Source organism: Xyrauchen texanus, chromosome 25 (assembly GCF_025860055.1).
Source record: "Xyrauchen texanus isolate HMW12.3.18 chromosome 25, RBS_HiC_50CHRs, whole genome shotgun sequence".
NCBI classification, from domain to species: Eukaryota; Metazoa; Chordata; class Actinopteri; order Cypriniformes; family Catostomidae; genus Xyrauchen; species Xyrauchen texanus.
In genome coordinates, this window is record NC_068300.1 from 21,465,888 (window position 1) to 21,489,001 (window position 23,114).

Below are 23,114 nucleotides of genomic sequence, written 5' to 3' on the forward strand. Positions count from 1 at the left end.
CAGCATTTGCTCAATGAAGTGAGCAATTAATTTCATGTGAGACATCTACCTGTCCTCATTGTTAGCTCAAGCTGCACTCTTCACCATAATGGTAGATTCTACACTAAAATAAATAAATTAATAAATGACTGTAGTAATAATATATATATATATATATATTATATAACTACCCAGAAATAATTCGATTTATTTAAAGTTGCCAAATATTAAATGACTTCAATTAATGCCAAAGCAGTTTGTACCAAAATATATCGTTTTAACATAAGAGGGTGAGCATGCAATACCAAGAGTGTCAACTTTTGAACTTGTGAAAACTTATTTGCATACTTGTGATTTTGACCATGGCAGTTTCACATGTGAAGCTAAATCACTTATTGTAAATCACATTAGATTAGAATTTCTGCCTTAAATGTTAAATGTAAACTAAGTTTTTGTGAAATTGAAGGAAGTGGCATTCTAGGAAATGACTATAAAAGACAGAACAACAGAGAAAGGCAGAGGATGGACAGAGATAAAGAGAACTGAAAAGTTATACTCTGAATATCCTCTCCTTCATCCCAGCCCTCCGCCTTCCCCCTTCTCTGGCACTCCCTCAAGGCTGTGTTATTGTTTCTGCCTATCAGTGTCATTTCCATAGCAAGTGCTGAAAGAGAGCAGATAAATTGAGTCAGGTGAGAGTGAATACAAGACACAGAGCAGGAGCACACTGCAAGCAAACCACTGCCCACCTGTGCTGTGCTTTTAACAGACTCCTGAAAGGGAGGACATAACATTATCAAGAGGATTGCTGACAGGCTCACAGCTGATGATGCATTTATAGAGATAAAGTGATGAGAAGATACAAGAGGGATTGTTAGAAGAGGGATACACTAAACTAGAGCTCAAGTTATCAAAACAGGTAAGAACATGTGTATTGCTTGTGTAGCACATGTGGCAGCACTTCAGGTAATTGAGCGGCTCAACTGAACTGAAGAAAAACTGGATGGGTTACTGAGCACTCAGGGGGAAATTCCATTAACTGCCTATTGTTAGGGTGATTATAATCTTGCTCAAGAAGATTGGAGTATGATAAGGCTAAATTCCTTTCCTACTATCAATCTCCACTTTCATATTCTTCTTTTGTTTTTTTTGCATTATTGCAAAATTGCATGATTTGCATTATTCATGAATATTTCCACCTACTGAGCAGGGAGGAGAATTTACAGTAAAAAAGGGCTAAAATATCTGTTTCTCACCAACACTTCTCATATCACCACTAATTATATAGATTTAACCACTGGAATCCTATAGATTATTTTTATGCTGCCTTTATGCTTTTTGGAGCTTCATGTTGGTATGTTTGTACCCATTCACTTGCATTGTATGGACCTACAGAGCTGAGATATACTTCTAAAAATCTTCGTTTGTGTTCAGCAGAAGAAAGTCATACACATCTGGGATGTCAATGATGAGAGAATTTCCATTTCCATCAGGAAAACTCAAAAGACTTGAGTGAAATTTAAGATGACATTTATTTGATGAATATAAAACAGAAATTGAATGTCTATCTTTGGCGTAAGCCCCATCTGGTGGTCCGAAGAAGTTGTACTCGGAACCATCATATCCTGCCGGAGATAGGAGGCCCCGTGCAGGACGGGACTCAACTGGTGATGGTGGGGTGGTGGAGGTTGCTGTGTTGGCACACTGAAACAGCAATGTGATATTGTGAGCAGACTTATAAAGCAATGGCTTACATGTGATTGGCTAGGAGTTACCTAGCTAATGGTATGATGATGCACAGCTGCTAGTCTTCCCGCTAGAACTACGCTGCACTTACATTGTTGGGTGACCTATCCCTTTAAGCATTCCAACAATGTTCTCGGAATTCTGATAAGTTAACTAATTGCAGTTTTGTCCTTGGGTTTCAATCCAAAATGTCAGGTCAGGGGAGTAACTTTCAAAACCTACCTTATCCTCCCTAATAGCCGTATTTTCAAACAGAGTGTCCATAGATATGAGAGGGTCATGTGAAAGTTCAGGCACCAGGGCCCACTGCACATGGAGAAGGAGAATTAGGTCAAGAACTTTTTCAACCCTTAGTCCGTTTTGCCTCTGGAATAACAGGCATTCTTAAGTTAATGAATAACAAAGAACTGGTGCACTAATGGTGGTCAAATAGTTATTCGTTGAGGCGTAGATTGAGAGGGCAGATATAGAGAGGACGCTGCTGCAGGTGCTCTCAAGGCCACAGCTCTTAGTCTGGGGGTCTTATACAGTGCTGAGAGACTGGCTGCCTGGACACCGGCCCGTTCTCCGGGAATGCCAAAGCGAGACCAATATAATGGTGAACAAACAGGAGCATTGTGCAGTGCAGGGATGGAGAGAGAATCACACACACACAGGACTGCCCTGCAGGGTTGTGTGAACAGGCCAGCTGCTCCCAACCAAACCCCTGCCTGGACCTGTACAAGCACAAAACCACTTAAAAGAGAGCACAGAGCAAACACAGTCAGACTGGATCAGATGCAGATATTATTTAGCAGAAAATGGGCTCTGAAGTTGCTACTTTGTTGTTTGACATTTTTGAGGTTGACTGATAAAGATTTTTAAATGGCTGATGCTGTTACCGATAATCTACAGATATTTACAATTGAATTATAGCAATTAAATTTTTTTTCCCACAAAACATTTGTACACTATCTATTGACTAAGGTGTTGGTAGATTTTGGAAATTACATAAGGGAGAATTAATGTTTCTGTTACAGTATATTGTCCAAAAATGGCCATATATTTGTCTGGCCAAGCTTTTTGGTCTATCGCAAATGTTACATTTACATTCATGCATTTGGCAGACACTTTAATACAAAGTGACATTCAGTGAATACAAGCTTTACATTTTATCAGTACATGCATTCCCTGGGAATTTAACCCATAAACTTGGTGTTGCTAGCGACATGCTCAACCTGTTGAGCCACAGAAAAAGTAGTTTGTTGTTAAAGTCCTTGTTGATAAAATTCTCCACGTCTTTAAATGCCAGGACCAGTGGAGCGATGACTTTTAGAGAGCCTTAGTGAGGTGAAAGAGTTTGTGAAGGACAGTGGTGCAGAATCAAGGACAACAAAGCAGTCTGTGTCCTACCAACATTGCAAGCATGAGTGTTCCACGTGGTCTTGACCTTTACTGAAACTACTGTATGCTTTAAAGCAAAGTAGCACTGAATGGTCAAAATGTAATCCTACTTGTTACAAAGAATTGTACTGATCTAATTTTACTTTGTCGAATCGTTATGTGGCCCACATGTTGAGTGACTCAAAGTCTGTTAAATCAGTTAAATAGCACATAAAGTCAGACAATGGCATTATGTTGACTTGAAAACCTGTCTTTTTGTTCGGGCTTGTTCTGTGTACTATTCATACAAAATGTGTTCTCAGAGTTGTCAACATACAAATGATCATACATCACCTGGCGGTAAATGTTTACTTCAAATAAAAAGATGTATATTAAACTGTGCTCTAATTGTGTTTTGCCTAAACACTTTCCTAATGAAATCTGGGTAGTTGACAGATTTTAGATTAAACTTACTGTATGTATATTTAAAAAAAATTGATAATATATATTAAAAAACCTTGATGCTTGAAGATCCCTTTTTGGTCCCACTTTATAATAGGAGTCTATAACTTCTATGTACTAACATTAAAATACATACAATACAATTCACTTATTGTGTAACTACATGTTGTTCTGCACAATTCTCACAGGATTCACCTTTGCTGCTACTGAGGTTGAGGTACGGGAAGGTTTAGAGTAAGGGTTGTGTTAGGGTTAGGATTAGGGGTAAGTTTAACAGTGTAACTACAGATGTAATTAAATGCAGGGGCTTTAAGTACAATGCAACAGCACATTTGTACATAAAAAGTACATTGTGTCAAATGCTTTAATACATAGTAGTTAAAGTGGGTCCCACTTTTTTAATGATTTTCATTACTCTCATTTAATGTAAAAAAAAAAACTGCAGTCATAATAATTATAAAATAATTATATATGTATAAATGTACAAAATGTTAAAAAAATTTGGTATCCTGAAACACAACTTAAAAATAATTGTTCATCCAAAAATGAAAATTCTGTCATCATTTATTCATGTCACATATCATTCATGTCATTCCAAATCTGTTCGTCTTTCTTTATTCTGTGAAATACAATATAAGATCATTCAATTATAATTGAATCCAGTCCTGCTGGCTGAACTGACAATGGCAGTAGACAGTGACTCACTTTAAGTCGTTCAAGGACTACTTTTACAACACTTTGGCATGCTTTGTTAAGCGTTAAGCGTAACAAAGCAACCCAAAGTGATGTAATGCTTAACAAAGCACCCCAAAGTGTTGTAAAAGTAGTCCTTGAAGGCATACAATCACTATGTATGATCAACAGACCAGCATTTTATTTCTCTCAAATATATATAAACAGGTAAATAGAGTGTATCATGACCAAACATCATGACGTCGGATCGCATACCTTTTAAGATGCTTTTGTCTTTCTTTTTCTAGTACATTTGATAGAGGAAGTGACTGGGAGGGGCCAAATTCCTGCAAGATGGAGCCAAGTCCTGTTGTGTGGTACACCCATGTTGTCCCACTTGATGCAGACCTGGAAAGGGCAAACTCACATCCCGAATGTTCCATCTGCTTTAACACCTTCGACAATGTCTTCAAAACACCAAAACAGCTGGAATGCACCCACACCTTCTGCCTCGAGTGCCTTTCCCGGATCATGACCACCTCCATGGACCCCCAAAACTCTAAAATATCTTGCCCCTTCTGCCGCCACCCCACAACCATCCCAAAAAAGGGGCCCCCAGCTCTGACCACCAGCCAGGAGGTGCTTTGTCGTCTGCCCGTCCACCAACAGCAGGAAGAACCTGTATGGTTGGATGGGGAGAGGCTGTGCTACCAACGACCAAAAGACATGCCAGGCATGCCAGCCTTCTGTATTTGCATCGACATTGGGGCCAATGCACATGGTGCTGTTTCTTCTACCCAGACTCGACCACGACTTAGGTTGCTTGATCGCCTGATGGACTGGAAACGGTTGACGATCTTCATTGTCCTCATGGTGCTACTCATGGTAATAATTCTGTGGCCCCTGCAGTGCATCGTCACAACTGGCACCATGCGTTGTGCACCGCAGCACCCACAGCCACATTCTACCACAGTAACTTACACGTCAATACCAAAAGTTTAAGATACACACATATGTACTAGAATCCTGCAAATCTGAGACTCAATACATATCCATCATGGACAAAGTGAAATAAAACAGATCTAGTTTGCTGTTGGACTTTCAAAGACAAAAAATAGTGAAGATCTGTGTGTCAGTTTACAGCCATAATGCCTTGTGAAGCTTGTTGGGTGCTAAGGGAGACAAAGGGGTAAAGGATAGCTAACTGCATGGACTTATGACAAAGGACAGAGAAGACTTCTTGTATGTATTCCAAAAATGATTTGTGGAGCATATAAAGATATGATCCAGTGACTCAAATAGCAACTACTAATATGGATTAAAATTCTAGTATCCAACATTTGCAACTTGAAGTAAAGGTGTCATGTACATCGATAAGGAACAAAATAGTCTTTATCCTACAGTACATTTGACTGAGTCATTTTATCATTGCGAAAGTGTCAAAGTCATTAGCTGACTGCACTGATTAAAATACAGCTTTTTACAGGAATGTTCCAGGTAAGTTGAGTTTAATCAACAGCATTTGTGGCATAATGTTGATTACCACAAATAATTATTGCAATGCTCTTTGTAAAAATAAACACACGGTTTCAAAAGTATTGTCACGAGGTGTAAACATTATACATACTAATATGATTTTAGTGTGATAAAATTGCTTACTAACATTATCTTTGCAAAGTTACATCCATTTCCAGGATTACAGGTTATTGGATCTAACTTTAAACAGATGAGGTATATAAGCGATTTTGACACATTCAAATTATGTTAGCATGTGTAAAGTTTACATTTTGTGGCTAGACTTTTGAAATAATGTGTATTTTAGGACTGGCCAAACTCACAGTGCCCTAACCAGATGTGATGCGACGCCGTGACATGCGATTAAGGTATCTTTTCCATGTTAAACAGAGTTTTTTTTCCTAACCAGCCATGATAGTGACATGCGACGAGCAACAGGCATGGACCCTTTTCACATATCCGGCTTGGAGAGCGGAAGTAGATGCATAGCAGTTTAAACTTGAATGGCGGTGAATGGGAGAACACAGCAATTGTAATTTTTACTTACGGTTTGCTCCAACAGCAAAATAATAAAAAAAAATCAACGATTATGCTTTCACAGCTTTGCAAAAGAAGATAAAAATATACAGCACTGTATAACAGCAGAAAGAAGAGAGAACTAGCCCACATTTTCTGTCACTTCCTCAGCAGCTGTTAAAAGTTTCATCATAGCTGTGGTAACACATTTTTTAAAAGCGTAATCCAGTGTAATATAAAACAAGAACAATGTTATACATTTACACTAAATACTTTTTAAATTGGAAATTGAAAAGTTTGCTACATTTACGTTGTTTCTCTCTACTTCCCTGTCATGTGGAGATCGGCGAAATAACAACTGGAGTACCGCATGAACATAAACAAAGGTCACAGACTGAATTTGGACATGTTTTGGATAACTTTGCACTGCGTATGTAGAAAGCATATGCTCATTAGCAGCTTCAGTGAGAAAATTAGTTGCTTTCAATAAACAGACTGTTCATCTGTGATTGCCCTGTTTTCTACTTTTTATTTTCAATTCTCCTCTTTTTAGTGTATGAATATCGCAGTGTTGCAGTATTGCAACTAGTGTAGACAGACAGATTGCTTGTCGCTGGAATCTAATTGCTCACATCTAGGACAAGGTGTAACTGCAATTTTTGCAAGTAAAACAACTGCAGTAAAAACATAATAATCAACATTATGCCACAAATGCTGTCAATTAAGTATAACTTGTATTGAACCTGGACAGTTTCTTTAAAAAAGTTTGCTAGATCCCATTCACCTACATTTGTAAAGGTGATGTATTACATTTTTACAAGTTTATTGACTGAGTAATCCAAAGAAAACAGAACATTTTGTACTTTTTTTATATATTGTACTTAATTGTATGGCATTCAGAATTTTGTATTTTGTTTACAAAAAAAACTATTGCTGTGAAAAGCACAAAGAAGTTGTAAAGTTTAATGTATAATGTCATGGAATTTTGTATTTTTATTGGTGCAATCTCAATAATTCCAGCCGACAAAAACAGGAAAAGCATACAGGTTAATGCTGCCTTAATTTATCACTTCCTGCCCATGGACGGTTAAGAGTACACACCTCAGAATAACTGCCAGAAACCTGAACCCCCACCTCCTACGGCGGTCTTATGAACATACTCACACCCACGTAAACTGATCCACCTAGCCTGAATGGCCACGTCAAATCATTGTTTGAATTATTGGCATCCTACTTCCAGGGTGTTTTATGAGGAAAATACAATTAAAGTTGTTAAAATGTAATCTAAAAAGTTAAATGGTTACATAGGAGGAGGAAATTATATCTTTTCCATATTTGAAGTATGTCTAATGCTTGTTTGCAACAAGGTGAACTGAGTCAAAGACAACGTTAGGTGAAATTTCCCAGTGTATGCTTTATTATTCAACATCTAATCTTTTATCGTCATTAGAGACGTATATCAGCTGTATTTGCCAGGGCAGAAGGCATTTTAGGCTGAACTGGTGCAAGAGGGAACACAGTCTTTACCACACGAAATCAGCACAACACTATTCAGATCAATACTGATCACCACCAGAAAAAACATTTGATTAAAAAAGACCCACTAACATAGTATTCAAGTAAATGTAAAGAGAAGACTTTAAATTGCGATTAAGCAAGCTGATACTGTAGCTTCATAGGCAACATCATTATTATTATTATTAATAATAATAATAGTTAAAGCATTTTAAAATAATATGCAAAATTTAGCTGTGAATATTTCCATCTATGTATTAACAAACAACTGAAATGTACAATTTACACCAGATCAATAATTGAGCAAAAACAAGAAAACAACGGATATATAACGCAAAATACCACATTAATGGCAAACACCAAAGACAAAAAAAAAAGTCAAATATTTCTAAACACAGAACATTCTAACAGCCGTATACAAAACCTATCAGCAGAGATTCAAAATAAATTTCAAGTACTGAACTCTACATATCTCACACTCAAAATATTGACCCCTTACACTTTTTCATAGAGGCAGAGTTAAAAATAAAACTAAATAAAACAGGAAGATCAGACAAAAATCTTCCAAGCATTCAAGGATAATAAACTCACACGATCTGGTACATAAATCACAGATTCAAATTCATTCAGTCTTCACTCAAAGGACAGCACATTCATATGTTCCTTCCACTGTAACAGTACTCTTAGACAGCTTAAAACAGATTTAACATGTATTATTATGTGATTATCATAAGCAGTGATAAAACCTTGCTTTTACACTTCCGAGGTGATCTATCAAAAATTAAAACTTCTCCAAACATCTTGTCCTTCCAACTTAGTAAAACCATCCACGGAAAAACAGACCCAGTCCACCCTCGAACCACATTCCACAACTCTTCTGCTCATGACATCATAAAACCTGTCATGCGAACACTATTGCCACTTTCACAGTCAGATGCTGCGATTAATCAGACACATCATGCCCTGATTTATCTTATCCAACACGCATGTCCAGCTGAACTCATCTACCAGGACCTATGACAACTGGTGACATCACCAGAGATGTTGATGTAAACCAATAATAGCCACATCTGAAATTAATCTTTTAAATTAGTTTTTTTCACCCCCCTACACAAATCTATTCTTTAATCTTGGCCAAGGGCCATCTGGCTTGCCCATATTTAGCTAAAGTCTCAAGCGAAGGCTGTTCACGTCAATGGTTTGGCCGACATCCTGACATACACCCCCTTGCAGAGGTTTAGTAGAAATACCACGTTTTTCATTTACAACCTGCAATTTGATAAATCTATTTATAAATTCTTTATGCAAACATATCCTGTTTATAAGTCTGAAAGGACTGGACAATTTGGAATAACCCAATAAATTCTCCTTTTCAAACATATCTGCATAATAGCTAGATTTCATAATCACATTCACAAATATCACAACAAAAGATAAAACTTTCTAAAAGGAATCCTAGATGCAAATAAAATCAGTATTAACATAAAAAACTAATACACACAAAAACAAATTATCCCAAAACTCTAATACTGAAGGCTTCCCTGATGATTTTAGGAACAAAAAGCCTAAAACGTAGCCTAGTGGGAGGAACCAGACACAGTAGCACTTGATTTCCCTCCACATTTTCATTAGCTTGGAGGTAACACTCAATAAAATAGCATCAAAAGCAGAAGCTTCCACAGACATGATGCACATGCTGCTAATTGGCACATACTGTGTAAATCCTACAACACTGTACCAAATCAGTCCATTTAAAACACCTGCTTACTAGCTATCCAATTCACTGGTCGTACATTGAGCAAACACTCAGAGCAACCATCACTCCAGGTTACTCCAGAGGTGATTCTTGAGGGGCTGGCACAGGTGGTGTAGTTCTGTTCTTCTTACATCACCAAGCCACGAGCATCACTCAACACAGTGCTAATGATTGTTGCTCATGAAATACTAAGAGATCTAGCAAAGGTCTTTGGTTACAGTAGACGACATCCAGTAGACAAAGAAACAGCCGTAGAGCACATGGAAAGAGCATAGCTTCATCCAATTTACGTCACTGAGTGTAAATATTCCTATTTAATATATTTCACACCTATACAAATAAACATGTAGCTTAGTGCAGATTTGAGAATTATTAGACTACAAATGGGGAGAGAAAGCACCAAGTCACATGTCCTCTCTGTGGAACAGTTTGGGCTGCAGATCAGGCACTTGGTGTTGGGAGTGTGAGCTTCTCAGACAGTCAATCAGGCTGAGATGGGAGGCAGGGGAATAAGAGAGTAGCTATTGAGATTTCGGTGGAATCTCCAGCTTGAAGCCGGGCATAGTTGGCTTCAGCGGACAGTAGGCGCTACCAATCCCCTTCAGAGTCACTCCATGGTCAGGTGCTTTGACAAAGCACCTCTGTTAGAACTGCAAATATAAGAACAAGACAATTCAGAATTGATTTGTACTGGAATTACTGCCACTTTGCAAGTGTCCAAATTAGATCCATTAGTTCAAACAGAGTAGTCAACATCTGGTATAACCACATTGGTTGCTATAGTTAAGATGTAGGCTTCAGCTTGATGCCAAGTGTGTTTCTTCTACTAAACCTGAGAGCAGCAAGCTGGTAGTGAAAATGTTGCGCAATGAGAACCGTTCAACCTGATGGTGGTAAAGAGCCTTGTATTATCAATACTTCTTCAAATAAAAAGTATTAATCTGTGGAAGCGACATAGGGGGTTGTGTGTGTGTGTGTGTGTGTGTGTGTGGGGGGGGGGGTGTTATTACTTAAAAAAATGTAAAAAACACGAAGTTGTTATTTAAAACAGCCCATATTTAGATAGTAAACAAGGACAATTGAAAACTTTAAAACCCTGAGTAGTTGTGCAAATTCTTTGAAGTGTGGTGTTGTTTTCGAGGCAAATTTTGACTGACAGAATGTAAGATTATACTTCTACAGCTTTGTATTACTGAAAAGCTGCTTGAGGGATCTGACAAAGACACAACTTCCACCACCCATCTGTTCCTCACTTTCTTTTACTCACTCATTCTGTTTCTACCTCTATCATTTTACAGCCTTGGGGCAGGTGTGTGCATGTAAACATGAGCGCACATTTCCCAAACAAAGCCTTCAACAGTATAAAGATGGAAATGCACTAAAGCACCAATTCAAGTAATATTTAATGTTTCCCAAAGTCGAATTGGGAGGTTGACTAATTGAAAGAACTAGTCCTAGGCTGCGTATTCATTGCAATGGGCATTAAATCTCTTAAACTCTCATCTCCACAATATCAATCACCCGGCAGACTAAGGCAATTCAGCCGTCTACAGCCATGTTCATTATTCATGTCAGGGCATTAACGCCAGCAGCACTTTGAACTCCACATGAAAAGTGCTGCAGACAATATCTCATTCTTCATTTCCGTGATAGTTAAGACTTGAAATGCTTTTGTGGTAATTTGTATTTTTTGGAATGGCAGCAGCAGTGTTGGAAATATACTTTTATATTTATTAAGGGGCAATATTTGTCATCCATTAATGTTAAATACTTCTGTTGACTCAATGAATTGCTATGAGCTATACAATCTAGCAAAACTACAAAGCCCTAGAATACAATATTACAAATTATATCTAATGTTAGATAAAAGACAGAGGAATTCACTTCAGTGCATTTTTGATCCTCAAATTTTATATATCTGAGACATTTTTGTTACTTTCAGTAGCATTTTTGCCCCGAGATCTTGTCAATATCTGACCTTGGGCTGCATCAATGCAGTCACATTGTGGTGTGTTTGTGAGAAGGGCTGAAAAACATACTCCCAGAGTTCCTAAGACAGCAGCCCACATGGCTTATCTCCTGGTGTTACTGCTTGCAGAGCCCTTTGGATTCTTGATGTTTAAATTCTCGTACACACCAGAGTCATCGTTCATTCTGTAGAAGAGTTGAAAAGTGTGTTGAAATCTCTCAAACGCTATAATAAAATAATAAAGAGGAATGACCAGACATACTAGGAAAAAAGAATGTCGCAAAATAGTAAGCTGTGATAAAGTTACAACCACAAATTATGGCTTGAAGGTAAAAAAAAACGTATGCATGAAGCTGCACTATTGGGTTTACTTTTATTTATAACTGAGTGAGTCACAACCGAGTCAGAAACCTTTTGACGGAAAATTATTTACTTTGCAACAAATAAATTCAGAAGTGAGGAAGTGTAGGAGATGCAGTTTACTTGAAGAAACGGAAACAGTTTTCCAGTAACATCAGCATGTGGGTCATATATATATATATATTGAAAGTGTATATGTGGGTTTTGTTTAGCTCAAGTTTCGGGACAAAATTTGTCTCCAGAATTTAACAAAAAGAAATTATACTTTTGAGATATCCAGGGATGTCCCCAACTGAAAAAACTGATTCTTAAATTAGGCAAATATGTATGTGTTTTTATTTTATTATAATTATTATTAGAAATATGCTAAATATTTATTTTAGTTGTAGGGTTAGGGTTTGGATTAAGGTTAAGTCTTGTTTTTTATAATTATCTTTATGTACAGTAAAAACAACAGAACTCATGGAATGTCCTAATTTACACAGTTAGGTAAATGTTTGTGTGCGATTGCGTGATTGTACACATTTTGCTATACATTGAGGGAAAATGTGTCCCCAGAAGTTAGCTAGATCTGAGAACATTTTCCTTTGGGGAAATTTGAGATGTCATAATTTGTAAAAATATCATATAAATTGAATGTGCTATATGTAAGATTGACAACAAGCATTTGAAATGGGTACTGCTGTCCAAATTCTAAATTTGGAGAGTTGTAAGCCCCGCCCCAGACTCGATTCTAATGCGGGTTGCCAGAATTTCGACACACAAATTAGCCAACTCAACATCTGTTTTAAAGGATTTCTGGGCTTTAATCTCTCTCCATCTTCCAAAGGCATCTCCAATATTTATCCTTGTTTTACTACGCCTCTGGTCATGGTGGTTTTTAGATGATGGCGAGGCTTTTTAGGTTGGGTGGAATCTGTTATACTGATCCAGTTTGTTTGCTGGCTACCATGGCTGCAGCATGCAGTGTTGTTTGCCTGCAAACTGGTTCAAATCAGGCAACCCAGCGGTGTCTAAATACTATTGGTGGTGAGTGGGCAGTGTGCAGGACCACACAGGCCAAAACAGAAACAGAAATTCCGGCCCAGAATGGAAACTTCAAAGTAGAATATACATTAGCATTGTTATCGGAGAAGCCAGTAACGGTGTTACAAATTCAGGATACAAAAATGCACAACTAATCAATTACTGTTTCATTAAAACAATGTAATCAGATTCCAGTTACATTTTATTATATAAAATCTGGATATCTAAAAGGATAACATTTTTAAGTTCTAACAAAATACAAAAACTAAAGATCCTTCTGACATAAAATGATGTAGACTGCCGCTTGCTTAAAGGAATAGTTCACCCAAAAATTGTAATTCTCTCATCATTTACTCTCATGCCATCCCAGATGTGAATGACTCTCTTTCTTCTGCAGAACACAAAGGAATATTTTTGGAAGAATATCTCTGCTCTGTAGTTCCATACAATAAAAGTGAATGGGTTCCAACACTTTGAAGCTCGAAAATCATATAAAGGCAGCATAAAATTAATCCATAAGACTCCAGTGATTTAATCAATGTCTTCTGAAGCGATCCAACCAGTTGTGGATGAGGACAGACCAAAATGTAACTACATTTTCAGTATAAAATATTCATTGGCAAGCATGATTATAAGCTTGATTACAGTTCCTAGCTTGATGCATGCACAGAGTGCAAGGAAGTGTAATTGAGCTTGAAATCATGAATGAAAATTTTGGTCTGATCTCACTCAAAATCGATTTTATAGACTACTTTTATGCTGCCTTTATGTGTTTTTTTTAGCTTGCAAGTTTTGGACTGCAAAATTACAAAATCATACACATCTGGAATGGCATGCGGGTGAGTAAATGATGAGAGAATGTTCATTTTTGAGTGAACTGTCCCTTTAAGGATATAAAATAATAGCTACCTCACTTATAACATTATTCAAATATGTTTAGTTTGTGTCCAGTACAGGACTGGGAAGGGGGTGGGGGGGGGGTTTGCTGTCCTTCGCGGAGCCATTTTGTGGTCTGTTCTGCATAACGCGGGGGCTCATTTTTGCTTATCGCGACCCTTCGGCACGTTTCGCGGACGCACCACCGGCCTGCTCGGTTCTCCCGCTGGCCAGTTCACCCATGATCAGCCCCAAAGTGCGTCAGCCCACCGGAAAAATGCCCGATATGCCAGATTGCTAGTCCAGCCCAGGCATAATTAAAAGTCTTAGAGATCATATTGCTGTTTTCTTGACTTTATTCACATACTGTATGTGAACTTGAGGTATTACAAAAGTAATTAAAAGTAATCTGAATACATTACTTTCTTATTGAGATAACTGGATTAGGTTACTGATTAATCAGTATCAGTAGTAACAGATTAAATTTAAAAAGTGATGCTGTACATGATTTAGGAAACGTGTGTATTTGTGTATGTGTTTTTCTGTGTATGTGTTTAACCAGCACTTACACGGATGAAGGCCGAGATGAGCCAATGTTTGGCTTGGTTCTGGCATTTGTCATCTGTGGGTATTTGATATTAGAGTATTCTCTCTCCTTTGTTTTATTCCTCTGAAAAGGTCAAAAACAAGATATATTGTACCAAATTGACACATTTCCTTTGATGAATGAAAGAGATGGATCAAAATAAGCCTTAAAACAAAGCTTTAAACAAAGCCCTTTCATCAGGTAACTTGAATTACGGCTCCCATAAAGCATGTATGTAATGTATACAAGTATGTAAATACCTGCTCCTCTTCCAGTCTCTTCTGAGCAGTGTCGATGTATTGCTGAACAGCCATGTAGATGAACTTGTACTGGGCTTCAGTCTGCACCATACCGGATCGCTGCTGCCGCACTCTCTGAATGGTCTTTGGGATGTCAATGTCGCAATCCAATCCTTCAGAGAGACGGGGAGATAATATGACTACAAATAAATGACACTGGGTCACATTTGATCAGAAAATAGGCAGAAAAATCATAATTAAAATAATAATTTTGCAGAAAGCATTACCTTGTCTGTTTATGATATCGATAAGGATGTCAATCACAATAATTGTGCCTGTTCTTCCAATCCCTGCACTAGGATGACAGTGACAAATGGAAGCTTACATTATGGAGGACACAAAAATGAAATGGTTTCATTTAAAAAAACATGATGAGTTGTGATGCGAGGAATTTGTTGTCACTCTCTCAAGACCGATGTTAATAAATGTTGTCATAAGCAGGCTCTTGTTGAGTTAATGGGATAGTTTACCCAAAAATAAAAATGGGTAGATTTTAGGCAGAATGACAGCCTCGGTCACCATTCACTTTCATTATATGGACAAAAAAAATACTAAAAGGCATGAAAGTGAGTGGTGACTGAGGCTGTCAGTCCTTAACATTCTGCCTAATATCTTCTTTTGTATTCCATGTAAGAAAGAAAGGAAAACAGGTTTGGAATAACATATGGGTGCGCAAATAATGACATAATTTAAATGTTTTATTGAATTTTCCCTTTAAGTGAGGTATGCAGTACCTGCAGTGAACTACTATAGGTCCACTCTCTGGAATGGCACTCTGGGTCCTGTTAACTTGCTCCAAGAAGCTCAGCACCCCTCCAGGTTCATTGGGAACACCATGATCAGGCCAGCTCAGGTACTGATAGTGCCAAATACATCTGGGAGGCTCTCGCTTAAAAAACAAAAAAAAAAAGAAAAAGTTAAATTAAAGCTAAATTTAACAAAAACACATACAAATACAAACAAACAAATATGATTGTTGTTTTGTTCAGAGTTTTCTCTAATTTCTCTACAAGCTGCTACTTTAAAAACAAAAGGTCAAAAGGTTGTGTTTGCTCTCTGGTACTGTCATTTCTCTTGATGCTCTTACCATGTCTAGACATGTGACCTCCAGCTCTCGTCGTATGTAGTCTTGAGCTGTATGTTCCTCAATGTTCTTCACACACACCTTCCCAAACTCCTTAGTGGAGTTTAAGTCCGGCCAGTAACGCACACACTTATTCTGTGGATACATTTATTCAAATGTTTTCAGTTGCATATTTAGTTACATGCTTTTGACACTTAAGATCATTTTAAGTTAGGGATGGATGGATCGATCTTCAAGATACCGATGTATCGAGAGGATCTATCTTCACATGAAAATATTGATCCATGTTTTATTATTAATCCAGAATGTAAATTAACTGTATTTATCACACTTTTTTTTTTTTTTTGTTAAAAGTTGTTTAAAGCTGAAGTATGCCATTTCTGCGACACTAGTGGCACCGAATGGAATTGTAAAAATAAATAATGTTTTCAAAACAGCTTTCCGAATATGCCCTTCTTCTGCCATTGGTCAAATAAAGAGATAGTCTCGCAAACTCGTAGCATTGGTTGAGTAACATTGTTGGGGCGGTTCTAAGCTGGACGCTCTAAACAAACAGAGAACTTTTCATAGTGTCACAGAGACACGGTGTTTACAGTTTTCAACAAAATTAACCTCTGAACGGCATACATATAGATGTCTCTGCATATTATGATGGGATAGAAGAAAGTATTTTAACACTGAAAAAGTGACATACTTCAGTTTAAAAACATGTTCTGTAATTGTAAACAAATGATAAACAAAAACAGAAGTCTGATCATTTGCAGATTAGGCATGATAATTGTTAAAATTATGCTGGTTTTCAAATATGAGGTTAAATGGCTTTAATCCCCACTTTTTATCCTCAGATGTCACTAAAACCTCAAATTTCATAAAGATATTGGTATTGATATCATTGACTTTGACACTACTCGATATAGATAGAAAAAATAAATAAGTGGTATTGCTTGTTTAACATTTTGTAATTCTGAGCTCTGCAGTTACTGAAAATGACAAAGGATATATCTGCACTCTACACCTACACACACATTGTTCCCTCCAGGGCTGGACCTTACCCGTCCTCTCTCCATCTCCTTGGTCGTCATGACAATAACATGAGTGTTTTCCTGGTACACCATTTTCCAGAAGTCTATGACGGTGTTCTGAAGGCAACCCTGAGTGGCGATGAACACTTTACCCTCATCCATATGACGACCCTCTTCATGCACACTCTACATTAAAAAACATCAACAAATCAATATGGAGACTACTCAAGATTATTAAGAACATACAATGCATAGCATTACTGATCACAGTTTCTATAACACATAAGCACTTGGAGTGGTGGTGGTGTAGTGGTCTAAGCACCATAACTGGTAATCTGGTAATCAGAAGGATGCTGGTTCAAGACCCACAGCCACCACCATTGTGTCCTTGAGTAAGGCACTTAACTCCAGGTTGCTCTGGGGGGATTGTCCCTGTAATAAGTGCACTGTAAGCCGCTTTGGATAAAAGCGTCTGCCAAATGCATAAATGTAAATGTAAATGTGAGTGAAGGGTGGGGTGAGGGGGTCTTACTCGGATGTAGTTAGCATTGATATAATCAGAGCCAGGCACGTCAGGATCCGCCTCTCTGATTTGCACTCGAGTGGTGTCAACTGCAACACATAAAATTATGTTCAAAGCAGTATTGAGAGCACTGAAGATTCGCTACTTGCTCTATCCTTCTATTACAAGACTTCAGACAATCAAAAACACAAAACAGATACTCACATGGTAGAATGTTTTTGTATCGGTTCTTATTTTTATTTTCTGGTCTCTGTCCCTCTTTCCTGGGATAAAGGAGTTTACATTCTTGCTGCTGTAAAACCTAGAGAACAACAGGGGACAATCAGAATCATAATGAGCTTCATTGCCAAGTATACTTATACGCAAGGATTTTGTTTTTGTGATAGAAGCTGCCAGTGCAAAGAGAATACAACAATGAGACACAGATAATACAATTAAATATAATAAATAAAATATTTAGAGAAATACACAATAGGACTGTATAATGTACAAATATGCAAGGGAATGTAATGTTCCGAAGAGGTATGATATGTTGAATAAATATAAATGTGAATGCATGTTATGCATTTTACTCTTCAAGAGACCAATATTTAGCTAATTAAATATTTTAAATTAGAACATTAATAGAAAAATCTATATTCGTAATTTTCACAACTTTTCAGGCCTGGAAAACACCACATTTCAAATTCCCAGATACTTCCAGTTTTGTCATTTCTGTGGGATACCTGCAGTTGGGAAAATGGTTGTGCCATGAATGTCTGAGAAGTAATCATTACAACTCTGCTGTGTAATGAGATGTTATGTCAGCACCCCCTGCAGGAGTATCTTATTTATTTGAGCAGTTACGTCCTAACAGGAAGTGCAGTACAAGAGGTCAGCAAGCAGTGTCTTTTTTTTATAAACAATTCTCATATCAAATAATGAGTCCTCAGAGGTTTAATGAGTGTATTACAGTGGAAAGAACATTATCTATTCTTTTGCCAAACTAAATCTAGACTGAATCACCACATCCCATTATCATTGCATGAGTAAACAAATGAATATGAACTGAAATACCTCAAATTCTTCCCAGAAGCCTTGCTTGGGTTTCTCTGAGTTGTCAGCCACTTTATTTAATTCTCGCACCCTGTTTTCAATGTTTGCTGCATTTATCCTTGTGGCATTGAACGGCTTTAATGTTTGAATAAAGAAAGACATCCGAAAACATCAAGAAAATAAAGAGAGGGTTTTTAAATGCATTTCACAGATCAAAGAGACTCAAATAATACAACAAACAAACAGTAAACTCATCAAACTGGAAAAAACATTGATGTAAATCATTTGGACATGAATTATTGATAATATACCAGTATTAACCTCCTATCTACAATATGTCTATACACAGATATCTAGAAAACTTGATTCTAATTGGTCAATTTCAGCATTCTGCAGTCAAATATTTTTATATCATGACCAGTAAACTGTATAATTGACCGTTGTCCCTGGCCACCGATTTCCTAAATGACTGTGCTAATTTGTCTCTCATATCAAATAAACTGATACTAGACCCCTAATCAACCAGCTGGGGTTTATTTTGCACATCATTCCTTACCTGTTTAAGGTGCACAACAATTCCACTCTTCTCCACCATTGGGTTCTTCTTATAGTGCTCCACTAAATCTGCTAAAGTGTCAAACCTCTCTCCTCCTCCTACATCATATTTCCCATCCTGGTAAAAAGAGATAAGATATTCAAAAGCTTGATCTTTACTTCCTGAGGAAATGGTGAGGTTTTGTTAAAATGTTTACCTGATAACGTATCATGACATGGGTGACTTTAGTCTTGCGGTCCACATTTTCATGCTTTTCCTCATAAGTGAGGACAGAAAGCACAAAGTCTCCTGGTTTACTTTGGCTCTCTCTCACCAGGAAGCTGCCGGACTTGCCCTTCTCCGTAAGGAGCTTTTCAGCATCTCTACCCGAGAGATGCCCATGATACCACCTGAGAATGGGTAAAAAAAAACACCATTAGTTACAGAAATAAACACAGTATGTCTTCTAAAATTCCATCCATCCATCCATCCATCCATCTTCAACCGCTTATCCGAAGTCGGGTCGGTTTAATTCTAAAATTATTTTGGTTAATTCTGTATTTTTTAAAAATTGTCTGCATTTTCATTTTTTTAAATATCCTACTCAAAATAAGAAATCTACCAGTCAAATGTACGGACACAACTACTCATTCTTCATTATTACTACTATCCACATTAGAATAATAGTGAAGTCATCAAAACTATGAAATAACCCAAATGGAAATGCTTTTTGAACAATATTGGAGTTCCCATGTATGCTGAACACTTGCCAGCTTTTCCTTCTCTCTTCTTCACTATTAAAACTTTAGCTCTGTAAATACATTCATGAATAGGCACAATTTGTATGTCTAGCATTTACTGTTAGCATAAGCCTTTATATCAAATCTATTTTCATAAACATAGAAACATATTATAAAAAAACTAAATCAATTTCAAACAAATTCAGTCAAGTGTGTCTAAACCTTGCAACTGTGTCTTTACTTGACTGGTAATGTTTAGTCATTTAAAACTTTCACTATAGAAACTATACATTTGCGGTTGGAAAATGAGCAGGGATGTTTGTGGAGATCTTGCAGATATACAGAGCTGATGTGATATGAGGATATGTGTAGGAGGTGCTCTCTCGTGAGCCATCTGTTTTCACATAAATGAAAAAGCCACAAAAACCAAGCACTTATAATCTTTGAACGTAAAATTGATGCTTATCACCTGCAATGTTTTACGTATATTTATATACATATAAATATTTTTGCTTGACTTCATTACTTAGAGGATGTTTCACCTTATAGGAAGCGCTAAATACCAAATCCAAACATATTTAGGTGAAGGAAGTTACAAAGTAAACTAGAGATTCTAAATTGACACTGGCCCTCAAACATATAAACATCAAACATAAACTCTAAGAAGGACCTGTTCCACACTGGTGCAACAAACCAAAGCTTCTGACATGCAATCAGTCTAATACCCTTTATTTCCAAATATTAACCCTCTCCTGGGTCCATACAAATGTCACTGCCAAGCTTAAAGTGCTTTGGGTAGATTTGGAGCTGACTTACCTCTCTGATGTGGGATCTTTGCAGTTTAAGGGGTATTTGAGCTCGATGACATCTCCGTTCCGCTCCCGCAGGAGGTCGTGCTGCTCGGTGTAGTACTGCACCAGTTCAGTCAGTGTGGCGAACTTCTCCCCTCCGTACAGGTCATAATAGTCCCCTGAGTTTTGGATTTTTATGTGGGTGACCTCATCGTTCCTCCTGTCCAGAACAAACAGTTGGGACACAACAGGGGTTGGGGGGAGGGTGGGGGGGATGAGGAACAACAGACGAGAGAGGAAAGAGGACAAAGATGGAACAGACAGATAACAGTTATGAGAATTGAATAAAAACTAACCTTTTAAATATTTGTAGTGGTGATTTAAAATATTCTGTAATCAGTGATGTTTCTATTTAAAGGTGAAGTATGTCATTTTACAATGTTATAATACTTTCTCCTTCCCCATCTTAATCTCCAAAGACACGCGCATGACTGCTGTGTGCATTTCCCATTCCATTTTTTGATTTGTAACTAGTAGAACCTAATAAACATGCAAAAAAAATAAAATAATTCTGTGCAAATATCCATCCATCCATCCATCCATCCATCCATCTTCAACCGCTTATCCGAAGTCGGGTCGCGGGGGCAGCTGCTCCAGCAGGGGGCCCCAAACTTCCTTATCCCGAGCCACATTAACCAGCTCTGACTGGGCGACCCCGAGGCGTTCCCAGGCCAGTGTGGAGATGTAATCTCTCCACCAATCCTGGGTCTTCCCCGAGGCCTCCTCCCAGCTGGACGTGCCTGAAACACCTCCCTAGGGAGGCTGGCCAGGGGCATCCTTACCAGATGCCCAAACCACCTCAACTGACTCCTTTCAACGCAAAGGAGCAGCGGCTCTACTCCAAGCTCCTCACGGATGACTGAGCTCCTCACCCTATCTCTAAGGGAGAAGCCCGCCACCCTTCTGAGGAAGCCCATTTCGGCCGCTTGTACTCGCGACCTAGTTCTTTTGGTCATGACCCAACCTTCATGACCATAGGTGAGGGTAGGAACAAAAATTGACCGGTAGATCGAGAGCTTTGCCTTTCGGCTCAGCTCTCTTTTCGTGACAACGGTGCGATAGAGCGAGTGCAATACCGCCCCTGCTGCCCCGACTCTCCGGCCAACCTCCCGCTCCACTGTGCAAATAGTTTTCCTAAAAATGAATAGTAACATATTTGGACAGCGAGACTAAGTTGTGAAATTCTAAATAATAACAAGTAATAGAAAGTTTTGTATTATGTTTCCAGGAGTGTTGGTTATTCATGTTTTTTAGACATTACAGAAAATACAGAATTACATCAGATATTAGCATAAATGTATTTCTTATTCAAAGTAATGGCCAGCATCATCCAATCATTAACAACCATGTTAAAATAAAAGTATACATTACAATTCTGAATCTATGTACCGATTAACATGTCTGCCAAACATGTTGAGTGTTCGAAAAATCATCTGCAGCCTGAAACTGAACTTTTGATCAGATTTTAGGTGTGAATGCACTTAGCTGCATAGGAAAGCTATAGGATGCTCCCTTGCTCCTTATTTTGTGAATGACTTAACCTTCAGTGTGCTGTCTGTCTGCACTGTTCTCAGAACAGTTTGAAATGCACCTTAATCCTAACTCTGAATACAGCCTCTGAAAGCACCATTTTCCAGGTTTGGATGCATCTATTGATTCTCAATCAGTGATAACACACAGTGAATATAGGATATTTGAAGAAACATTTGCCTATTGCCCATGAACGTGGTAATTGTGTTTAACAGCGTGCCATTTCGCAATAAATGTATGACATTTTTAAAATGGAATATCGGATGAATCTAGAGACTCAAACAGGTTTCAATGAGGTTTCTTACAGATGTAGTTTTGTTGCCATTTCTCTTAAAGACAAACTCCGCTGAGATTGGCATCATGTTGTTATGTCACATGACTCGAAATTGCGTTGGATGTTTAATCATTTAATATCAGCCTAGTTTCTCCTGAGCTGAGATCAGTTAGTTTAAATTAAATACAATTATGGATAGCCTAATTTAGCACGTAATGTCCACACATGTGTACGCGGGGTCTCAGGAGGTTAATATGCTGAGACAGCTATAAGTAAGCCATTTGTTTATTGATTTCCACCCAATCTGTACTGTAGCACTATCAAAACGTTGCTATGTTCCTTTGAATATCCGGACCAAGCTGACCAATGGCAGTCGAGGGGGGAAGTGCTTGAGAAACATGTTTGAAAACATTATACATTTTTTTTGCAATTATGTTTGGTGTCATAATATAATATAAAAACAACAATGTTGTTGACCAAGGTTGTAAGGTTTACCAAGATTAAATTTGACCAAAAAAGAAAAAAAAAAGAAAAGACATATTGAAAGTATTTGGATTTAAAATATTTAAAATATTATTTTTCCATGTCATTCTACCCTTGTGCAATATTTTATACTGTATGTTTTAAAACCTTTAAGTAAATAATGTATCCATTTATTTTATAGATTTTTATATATCTATTTATTTGATTATTTGATTTCAAGTTTATATGATTAAATGTCTTATTAAGATAAACACACACACACTGTACATCTAAGTATGACAATTAATTGTCAGAATTTTAAGCCCAAAGGTCATAGGTCATTAATTAAAAAAAAAAATGAAGAATTTATATTTCAATTCATATCTGTTCACAGAAAAACACAAAGACACTGACAGGAA

General features: G+C 37.5%; 2 protein-coding genes across 4 annotated transcripts in view; one reads left to right on the forward strand and one right to left on the reverse strand.

Moving 5' to 3' along the window:
• Positions 1-662: 662 nt before the first annotated feature.
• On the forward strand, positions 663-8,160 carry LOC127618821 (RING finger protein 223). The gene is made up of 2 exons (XM_052091457.1): positions 663-898; positions 4,530-8,160. The coding sequence occupies exon 2, from the start codon at positions 4,576-4,578 to the stop codon at positions 5,221-5,223; it is 648 nt and encodes a 215-aa protein (XP_051947417.1). The 5' UTR covers positions 663-898; positions 4,530-4,575; the 3' UTR covers positions 5,224-8,160.
• LOC127618820 (tyrosine-protein phosphatase non-receptor type 11-like) overlaps positions 7,625-23,114 on the reverse strand; it is a 60,350-nt gene continuing 44,860 nt past the window's right edge. Inside the window, exons 3-16 of one of the 3 annotated variants that reach the window (XR_007967511.1) lie at positions 20,395-20,589; positions 19,056-19,248; positions 18,860-18,976; positions 18,325-18,438; positions 17,473-17,569; positions 17,278-17,357; positions 16,776-16,931; positions 15,727-15,858; positions 15,374-15,528; positions 14,867-14,934; positions 14,601-14,752; positions 14,324-14,424; positions 11,502-11,677; positions 7,625-10,173 (exon numbers count right to left, since the gene is read on the reverse strand). Coding sequence is in view for 2 of the 3 variants with exons in the window: in XM_052091456.1 (XP_051947416.1) it covers positions 11,596-11,677; positions 14,324-14,424; positions 14,601-14,752; positions 14,867-14,934; positions 15,374-15,528; positions 15,727-15,858; positions 16,776-16,931; positions 17,278-17,357; positions 17,473-17,569; positions 18,325-18,438; positions 18,860-18,976; positions 19,056-19,248; positions 20,395-20,589 (1,642 nt within the window). In the remaining variant the exon portion in view is untranslated. The remainder of the gene's footprint in view (positions 10,174-11,501; positions 11,678-14,323; positions 14,425-14,600; positions 14,753-14,866; positions 14,935-15,373; positions 15,529-15,726; positions 15,859-16,775; positions 16,932-17,277; positions 17,358-17,472; positions 17,570-18,324; positions 18,439-18,859; positions 18,977-19,055; positions 19,249-20,394; positions 20,590-23,114) is intronic. The other 2 variants (XM_052091456.1, XM_052091455.1) reach the window with 2 other exon arrangements.